Genomic DNA, 10613 nt, shown 5'->3' on the forward strand with positions numbered 1-10613 from the left:
CACATTTTTTGCTGCACAGAGGCGGGTGCGTATCTTGGCTGCAACAAGATAGTGGTCCGAGTCGATGTTTGGGCCTCGGAGTGTGCGTACGTCTAAAACACTGGAAGCGTGCCTTCCGTCTATCACAACATGATCGATGTATATCACCTTCCGTAATTATGCACATAAGTATGTATATGCACATAACTATGTATGTATGTTATTTGAAAGGAATTTTGCTGAATGCCTTAGCAAATATAGTGCGTTCAACAAGACTCAAAGAACAACCTAAAATAAGAGTCCGAATGTAATAATTTATGAGGCCGATAACAGCCTCGAAAAGAGTCTGAAATGATTCATATATGAGGCCAAAAATTGTTTTAAATAAAGAGTTCAAAATGAGCCGTATAGGAGGCCAATAAGAGTCCGATATGACTCATATTAGGATCATTTGATGTACATATGAATTTAAGCTCATATATGTCCACCTTCGGAGGAAGGCAAACACCCTCATATCGGACTCTTAAATGAGCTCATTATGAGCGTAATGGCTCTGAAGTAGGACTCCTTAAAGACTGATTTCCCAGCAAACATTAGGAGTCATAAATGAGTCTGTAAGGAGTCCTATTTCGGAGCCATTACGCTCATAATAAGCTCATTTAAGAGTCCGATAAGAGGGTGTTTCCCTTCCTCCGAAGGTCGACTTATATGAGCTTAAATTCATACATCAAATGAGCCTCAACATGAGTCATATTGGACTCTTATTGGCTTCATATGCGGCTCATTTCGGACCCCTTTATAACAATTTTTGGCCTTATACGTATGTGAATAATTTCAGACACTTTTTAGGCTCTTATCGGCCTATAAATTACCATATTGAGACTTTTATTTTAGTTTGTTCTTTGAGTATTATTGAACCTAACCTAACCTAATTATTTTCAATTTCTGTATAAACAAGTGTATATATAAATTTCAAATTTTTATTGTTTTTATATTGGCACAAGGTGCTGGCTCTTAACTTGGATCATATATGAATCCTAAAAGATTCATACAAGAGTAAACAATTTTTTGTTTTTGAAACTCATATTTTTTACCTACCTAGGACTCCTTTCGGACTCATACATATATTCTGAACGCTTAGAATATGTTTGCGGGATTATGACTCCAAATGTTTGCTGGGTTTGACAATTTATTTGAATGTATTGGCTAATATTTTTTCACCTTTGTCGCTTTCTTTAACCCATATGAAATCCAATTTCAATATTTTCTTATAGTGAAAAATATTTTGAAGTCACAAAAAAATAAAATAACGAGAAAAACAAAATTCCAAGCAAATCAGGCGTGAAGCGTAGGCGATTATGATCGGATGCAGTTCTTGCATAAGTCATACCGAGTTACGAACACAACTTTGAGTTAATAATGGTGGGCTGACTTTGGAAAATGGTCCCATCGGTTGGGGGTAAAACAAGTATTACTTGGCTTAAAGGTGGAACTCTCTTATTTTAAAATATACCACTCTTATAGCGGAGACCTCCATAGCATTTATAAAATATGTACACAAAGTTATGTTTCGACACTCGAACAAATGCACGGAATTTGTATGTATTTGTTCAGCCGCTTATTCTCATTTGAAAGAGGATAATGCATGAGTTAAAGCAAATAAAAACGGTTTATGCAGATAAGCGAGCCCGTTTGTAAAACGTAAATATAAAATATATATACACATATGCTTACATACATATTTATCAAAATATTCAGAATGAATGAATTTAGATATTTTAACGAAAGTCTGTGCCGAAGTTTCCTTTGGTATAATTTAGTTTAGTATTAAATTATGGTGGCGGCCGCTGTGGTGTAGTGGTAAGCACTGCGCGTTTCCACTCGGCAGGGCCTGGGTTCAATCCCTGGTCAAAGCAATATTGTAAAAAAATAAAAATAAAAATTTTTTCTTAACAGCGGTCGCCGCTCGGCAGGCAATGGCAAACCTCCGCGTGTATCTCTGCAATGAAAGACAGCTTCTCATAAAAATACAATCGGCGTTCGAAATCGGTGTAAAATTGTAGATCCCTCCCCTTTGTGTGGCAACATCAAGGCGCACACCACAAATCGGAGGAGAAGCTCTGCCAAACACTAACATTTGTGTAAGCGTCAGTCTATTATCATTATTACATTTTGGGGAAATCTGTCAAACACCACGCCCACCTCCCATGTAGTAATTAACAATATTTTTGTTTTATTATTATTTTTTTTACGAATTTCGCTGTTCAAATTTACATTTCAAATATATCAACAAGTATTTGTGGGTACTTTTGCACCAGTCGGTGCCTATGGGCTAATGACAAAAAAATGCTATACATGCACAATATTTCATGTATTAATTTTCAAATAAGCATATTATTAAAGGCTGTTTTACTGTATACTGTGGTATTATCCTACCCGTCATCTCTATTGACCATCCATGTAGTTATTCTTCAGTCAGAATTTTTCAAGATGATGGCGGAATACTCAGAGCGGTACTAATAGGTTATAACTAAACCACAACCGACCGACATTACATCCTTTTTTAGACAATATTAAATAATAAATTTTAATTAAGTTCTTTAAATTAAAAGCAATAACAAACAATATTTTTTTTTTGTGTTTTCCACAGAGTTCCTCCACCGATGGCGCATATCTACCCCGCCATGTCGGTCTTCATTGTGGCATACCCATTGAAACGCCTGCACTTGGCGTAAACCGCCTCTGCGGCTCTGGTTTCCAGTCGATTGTGAATGGCGCGCAGGATATTCTTCTCGGCAGCGCGAAAGTTGCACTCGCCGGTGGTGTGGAAAGTATGTCACTGGCGCCAATGATTGCGCGCAATATCCGTTTCGGCGTCACATTAGGTGGCAACTACAATTTGGAAGATGCTTTATGGGCAGGTCTCACTGATACATACTGCAAATTGCCCATGGCTTTAACTGCCGAAAATTTGGCGGAGCAATTCAAAATCACAAAGGAACGCGTCGATGAATTCTCATTGCGTTCTCAGCAAAATTGGGCAAAGGCACAGAAGGAAGGCGCCTTTAGTGCGGAAATTGCGCCAATTAAGTTGAAGGTGAAGGGAAAGGAGGTGGATTTTGTTATCGATGAACATCCCAGACCACAAACAACAATTGAGGGATTGGCTAAGCTGCCGTCGTTGTTCAAGAAAAATGGCGTCGTTACTGCTGGCACAGCTTCGGTAATAAGCGAGAATATTTACATAAATAAATTACATTAATGGGTGTTTTATGACAAAGCTAAATACATACTCTTACAGGGTATTAGTGATGGTGCCGCTGCTGTTGTAATTGCTTCTGAAGAAGCCGTCAAGGAGTATAATCTTAAACCACTAGCACGTTTGGCCGCCTACTCATTCGTTGGTGTGAAACCCGAAATTATGGGTTTCGGTCCTGTGCCGGCCATACAAAATGTGCTGAAAGTTAGCGGTAAAAAATTGGAGGACATCGACTTGATTGAGGTACATACATACGTACATACATATCTAATATTGGGGAGTAATATTATCTTTTGTCTCAGTATTAACTTAAGCTGCTTTTTTGCAGATCAACGAAGCTTTTGCCGCACAAACTCTGGCATGTGCTGATGCGCTAAAATTAGATGTTTCAAAGTTGAATGTTAATGGGGGCGCTATTGCCATGGGTCATCCTTTGGGCGCGAGTGGTGCAAGAATTACAGGTCATTTGGCGCACGAAATGCAGTGAGTATATTGAAGGGATGCAAAAGTAGATTCGTATATTTATTGTATGCAACTTCATTTTTTATAGACGCAAGAACTTGAAGTACACAATCGGTTCCGCCTGCATTGGTGGTGGTCAAGGTATAGCGGTATTGTTGGAGTCTGTTTAAAAAAGGCTGTGAAAACTAAACGTTAAAAATGCATTTATATATTTTTCGACTATTTTTAAACCGTGATAAAACACAAACATAGTTCTGGGCGTAACTTTTCATAACTTTTAAAATTATAGTTATAAATCCTATGTAGTTTAAATAAAAAGTTCAAAAGAAATTATAACCAACCTATCGCTCGTAAAAATTAAATGTATGCACATATTGTTGTAACAATACACTATGCCAACCTTTTAGCACTTGGGTTTTTGAACAGATCATTAAAATATGGCATGCTAAAAATTAGAAATATTTTTTCGCATTTTCTGACGAACGTGTCTCTTCTGACGACGGTGTGCCATGCATGGCGACTAGTGTCAATTTACCGGTCTAGTAGCCATGGCTACCATTATCGAACTTATGTCCGTGGTAACCTGCGCATTGAAGCGAAGGGGCGTTAGAAAGTGCAATCAAGCGACGACGAGTTCGACAAGGAATATATACGCCCGAAGCGAAATATTTAGATAGCATTTTAGAGTACAGGCAGCGCGCAGGTGAGGAGTACATCGAGTGCAATTCAATTTTAGTATAAAAAAGGTCAAGTTTTAAGTGGTTAAGAAATCGCTTGGAGTTTTAATACCTAGTTAATAAAATTTGCTAAGAATTGGAGTCTCTACTGTTTGATTTCAGAACACAATCTCTCATTAAGTAGGAATTTGACCTACACAGACCAGTGTAGTGCACATAAAACGAAATCTTTTCTTTGTGTGGAGAACCCAGTAGCCGGTGAGCATACTCCAGCTCGAACCCGGAATCCGTCACGAATTCATATACTTGTCAACCGCAAAATTGCGGAGTTCAACCTAACTGTAGCATTAGGCAAAAGGTCTTGCCCTCCATGCTGAAATGTTTAACTAGATTTATACATGGAGAATGTGATCAGTGCCAAAAGCCACAGAATCCTGTCAAAGACGCTTACCAATAAAAACGGATATCAGGGCCTTAAGTGCGTTGGAGGTGCGCTCTAATTTGGTTGAGGAATGTCTGCTCTCTCTCGCTCAGTGGCGCCAGAAAACGTTTGTATATTAGGCTCATTCGGGCTCCAGGTCACAGCGACATTGCGGTAAACTATGTTTCTGAAGAATTGGCTAGGAAAGGTACCCCTGAAACGTTATCGCTGGATAAAAAGATGCTGGGGGTGCCATTCATAACATGTGGTACACTCTTGAATAGATGGGCGTCAGGTCGGCTCAGCGAGCGCAGGACCAAAACTAGGGCATCGCGATTGCAAGGTCCTTCTGGCTGGAGGTGAACGGGGCGCGTTGGGGGTTTTAACGGGTCAATGTCCAATCGGTATTCATGCAGGAAGGCTGAACAATATACCTGATACCGCATGTCGCAATTTGCCTGGAATATAGCGAGGTGGTATCAGCTCAACACTGTGCACCGTTTGCGAGACTAAGCCGAATTCTCAATTACATAATCGGCTCTAGGCGTTACATCGATGAAGAAGATAATATCCTATTTGTCCAAGTGAGTCCCTGACAACTGGAACTGCCACCTAACCTAACCTAAGTGAAGTAATGGCCCCCTTGCAAATGGCTGAAAAGAAATGCTTACCCTGCTGATCGGGGTTCACTTTCCAGCTTGCAGATCGCAGCCATACAGGACTTTTATAACACTGTTCAATGACGACAAAAAGCAAGTTGGTCACGATCTATTTGCAGGCCGTTTAATGTCTTCATGGAGAACTCATCCACTTAATGGCAAGATGTATCGGTAGCTCCCAAAAGTAGCAAGTATATTAACAGATGAACCAATTAACACGATTGTGAACAAGCATACAAACTTAAATATTCGAGATTTTACTTAGGCAAAATCTCTTACATTACCAACTAGCGATGTCACCAGTTCATGCTTGAGAAACCCAAATAGTTTGTCATAGGTTCCGTCTCAACGACAACACTAACATATGTATATTCGGAACAAAGTAGTGGGTTAAAGAATATGGCACTAAATTTCAAAAGTACTGAAAACTAGAGCGTCTATTGAAGGACTTGAGTAACCTTAGGCTTTAACCATTCAGGTAGTACGCCGTCGGATTCAGGGTATCACTTGTGCGCCACTGAAAAGCTTTTCTCAAGTGTACTCTGCACGTCAGTTTCTAGATTTCCCTTATTTGTGCAGGAACCATCCTCGGTTTTTAAACCATCCGATTTCTGCCTTACTTTCTGGTAAAATTTGTGGGTCAGCAAGGCATATAGCCGTCTAGGCTGCAACAAGGTATTGGTCCAAGCCGATGTTGGCACTTCGAATGAAACGTGAGAAAAGTATTCTCGAAGCATATCTTCCGTCTATCACAACGCGTTTTATGTATTTTGATTTTCGTTCTTCGATCATAGTATACCCAAGTGGCTTTATTGATGCTGCGACGCAGGTGTTTGGCGCTACTAACTACCGTGTTCCTGCCGAAACAAAGTCGATGAGCCTCTGTCGAGAATATCGAATTTTCCGACTGTTGGATCAGCCTCCTCTATCCACTATGGCATTAAAGTCGCCAATGACAGCGGTGACAGTGCTCATATACAACCACAGGGAGTTCATAGAATTGCTATTTTATCTCAGCGTTCGTCATTTAGCTTTGATAGGGGTTTTGGCGAATTATTCTCTAAGCGAGATTAGGTATCAAAGTCTCAGCCCAACCACGACTGCCACTAGTGATGCCAATAGGGGGAGGATTCCCCGATTTTGGTAGAATTTTAATTTCTGATGGGACTTGGGGAATGGATTTAAATTTTGTGGAAACGATTTTGATTAGAACATTCCTATTGAGGATAACATTGCATTTATAAATTACAAATTGTGATAACAATCTCTCTGTTGCCGTCGAAACCAGCCCTAATGCTTCAATCATAAATGCGACCTTGCGTATGTTCTGAAGTCTTCTATTTTTCCTTTCGCACTTTTTATTCGGAGCAAAGTAAGAGGACGAGAAAAGACAAAAGTTTTTAAAGCGCTACGCTGTAATATTTTATAATTAACTTTCATAACTAAATTTGTTAAATAAACGTTATAGCTGCTATTGAAACAAAATCGTTTATCTTCTTTGCCGATAATAAATCTTTAAAGACTTTTTGAACACTTGTTGAAACTTGGATTATTACTTGGAATCGCGTTCATTGTTCTGCGCGTGCACGTGCTAAAGGCTCTTGCATAAAAAGGCGACAGTGACGAAGGCGTTCGCAAGAATATATCCTGCGAAATAAGCAGCATCCGTTCTGAAAATAGCAATCGCACCCCAGTTTTTCGAGCTCCACACTATAGCGCTTCAGCAGACATGTGCATTTGTAAGGTCTGTGGAAAGAAGGCAGATAAATCGGTTGTGGAAAACTGGGTGCAGTGTGATGAATGTGAACTTTGGTTTCACTTCGTATGCGCTGGTGTAGACGAAAGTGTGCAGCATCGTGATTGGAGTTGTACTTCCTGTGTTAAGGAAACTAACATCACAGGACCAGGGCATACAAGCACAATGCAGCAGACAAATGCATCGGCTGATTCATCATCAGAAGCGACACAATCTGAACCAGTCGCACAGCAATGTGCGCAATCAATTGACATCGTCCTTCAAGACAACTCACTACAGGTGGGCGAACATCTCCCATCGCAATGTCGATCGAGCGAGGGCAATCGNATTTAGTATATTTGGACATAAAGTTGTTATATAAAATTAAGAAAAATTATGGTTTTAATTAATCTGCGTTGCACAGCAGTAAGTAATAAGTGTACGTGAAAATTTAATTTAATTTGATATCTATTTTTTTATTTCTTTTTTTGCAGGTTTTTTTTAATTCGTTCTTTCGGTAAACCGAAAAGATCAGGTTTTTAAAACAGTTTTTTAGACGGTTTAAAACATGAATAAAAAACCGTGATTAATCAAAAGACCGATTTTTTGGAAACGGCGCCCATTCCTAACACCACTTGGAGCTGCACCTACTAGTGAACAGACAGTTTTGACCCCCAAGCCGAATAACTCGTCTTTCTGCCGTGAACCAAGACGGTAATCCTCATCTCGCACAAAAGTTCTCACGTTGACTAGAGTGAACGAACGCCGGAGCAAGTGTCGAGGTTGAGGATAACCAGAAGAATTGTAGTCGTTAAACTAACCCTGGTATTCAGTAATTCAGTCTCATCTCCAGTCATTAAATTTGAGACTAGCAATTGGTGACTATTTTTGTAACTTGAGATAATTTGGGTATTCAGTAGAAGAGAATCACAAAAGGTTTACCAAAAATGTGTGGTGAAAACAAATACAACTGATAGCATTTATGTATGTATGCCTTTTGCCCGCACCACTCCAAGAGTGGCAATGGCCGAGTGGTTAATGCATCAGACTGCCGCTCGAGAGATCCGGGTTCGACTCCTACTCGGACGCAGAGGTTTTTCTTATATTTTTTTTTTAGTTTTTTTCTTTTTTGATTAGTTTTATTTTTTTATATAATCTTTAGATTTTAACGTTTCAAAAAAAAATTATTTTTTCTCAATGAATTTTTATGACAGTAAAGCATTTTGGTTTAGGTATTTCCTAATGAAATTGTTGTTGCACAAATATTTCTTCGCTTCATTTTCGCATTTTTAAAATAAAACAGAAAGCAATTATCTTTTCGTCCACGTTTTTCTTTTTGTGAGACAGCTTACTGAATACCAAATAGTCTCAAAATCCATGTTAACCACCAAAAGTCACTAATAGTGACTAGAGACTGCTTACGGAATCCCAGGGTAAAACTGTAAATCCCGAAGAATGTCCTTACCCCATTAAAGGAGAAATTCACTATATTTTTAATATTTTAAATCAAAGAGACTGAGTCAGAGCTTTTTATGAGTAAAGGAAAAACGACCCAATCTAATGAAGACACGATAATTTTTTATGTTATTCTTTGACACAACTCACTCATACATTCATGCAAATTGGCGCCGTCTAGGAAAAACATTATTAATAAGACTCTTCAACAAAGATCACTCGAGCAGAGAACCGCGAGCAGGTTGGGGGCCTAAGAGATATGCGCACTCACCTTAATTGAAATATGCGAATACTTTCTTATGAATCTCAACACTCTTTTCGCATAGTTGTTCGTAGACGACAGCTCATGTTTGCCGACAGGTATGTATGTATGGACGAGAGGTATCTCAAAAGCTAATTAAAAAGCTGCCTACTGTTGCCGCCCGCTGTTTGTAGCTACAAATCCGCAACGACAACTGACACAACTATGTACATATCTATGTACATACATATACATATACTATAGCATAAGTAGAAACTTACACAATCTATATTCTACTATGTAGAATCTACATCAATATAAGCGATAGACTGCGTCGCCAGCTCTCAATTCAATGCTCATTTTTTAAGTCAATACGCTTATAACGCTATACAAATTATTTCGGATCTGTTCAACTACATTCATCTGTATGTAGTAAGTAAATAGGTATATTTGCTCACCCTATTAATGAACAAAAATAAGAAAAATATATAAATATTTGTATGATTGTAATAAACGAAAAGTCGAAAAGCTCAAGATCGTGCAGGAATATTTATTATTTGTTTTTGTTCTCTGCGATTGCAATAGCTGCTTGCGCTCCTTTAATGCTACAAAGAAATTGTGATCATTGATATCTGGCTCTATCGCGAACGAGAACGCACAGTGTGTAGTGGAACATATATTTTACCTCAAAAATGTGCAATTGATTTTTTTCTGGTACAAATATGTTTTAACGGCACATTTTGGGCAAAACTCACTTTTTTTCCAAAATTGTATATTTTCGCTAAGAAAGAAGATATTGCACTGAAATTTTTTAAAGCTTGTAGCTAAATGTTCATAAAATGTGGCAAAGCTAATGAGAAATCACCATCATTATTTTGGAATGTTTGTTATTTCTTCACAGTGAAACGGCTGGACGGAAAAATTTGCACACAGACTATTTATAACATGTGTTAGCATATAGGATATTTTTTGGGGTTGCCATCCCTTTGAAAATTTGGAATCAAATTTAATTAATATATTAAATAACATTACAATATGGGTTTCAAACGAAATAGCTTTAAAAAGCTTTATTTCGAAAATATTTTTGAAAAGGGTTAAAAACTGTTTAAATTGTCGAAATTAATTTTAGTAATAACTGAGGTGAATTATTACAATCGGTGTATCTTACGTGTTTACACAAAATTATTTTAAAAGTATTTTGTAAAGAGTTTGTAAAACTAATAGCCCATTTCCACCAAGAGCTTAGCTGCAATTGAGAGCTAAGGTAAGTGCAAATAACGTTAACATGGAGTGATCAGCAAAGTTTGTTTCTAAATGTTTGCTGCATGTTTGTACAAAAAACTCAACCATTGTTTGATTTATACAATAACTCGATTGCCCTCGCCTGCTTCGCTAAGTGTATGTAATTTCTGCGCATTACATTAGGTGTAATTTATTTCAATTAAACTAAACTTATTTAAATTAACAAAAAATAAATCAAATTTCCAAATTTCTCTTTTTTAACCCCCTTCACTATATTTCAAACTAAATCCTTCTTAAACCTTTTTCGTCTGACACCCATATTGGGGTACATATTTCGATAAATTCCCTTAATTCTATTTCAATTTAATTTTTCAAACCGGGGGTTAAGAAATAAAATATTTTCAGAACTATTTCGATTGATACTCATAAAAATTCTGAATGTTCCAACTGAATTATATTCCGCTTTTAAACAGGTGGCAATCC

General features: G+C 37.9%; 1 protein-coding gene across 1 annotated transcript in view; it reads left to right on the forward strand.

Moving 5' to 3' along the window:
• Nucleotides 1–4106, forward strand: part of yip2 (yippee interacting protein 2) — an 11090-nt gene extending 6984 nt beyond the window's left edge. The window contains exons 3-6 of the mRNA XM_017630143.1: nt 2630–3202; nt 3281–3481; nt 3567–3721; nt 3789–4106. Coding sequence (XP_017485632.1) covers nt 2630–3202; nt 3281–3481; nt 3567–3721; nt 3789–3870 — 1011 coding nt within the window. The 3' untranslated portion in view covers nt 3871–4106. The remainder of the gene's footprint in view (nt 1–2629; nt 3203–3280; nt 3482–3566; nt 3722–3788) is intronic.
• The last annotated feature ends 6507 nt before the right edge of the window (nt 4107–10613 follow it).

Source organism: Rhagoletis zephyria, unplaced genomic scaffold (assembly GCF_001687245.7).
Source record: "Rhagoletis zephyria isolate East Lansing unplaced genomic scaffold, Rhagoletis_zephyria_1.1 Rzeph_scaffold_00085, whole genome shotgun sequence".
Taxonomy (NCBI): domain Eukaryota; kingdom Metazoa; phylum Arthropoda; class Insecta; order Diptera; family Tephritidae; genus Rhagoletis; species Rhagoletis zephyria.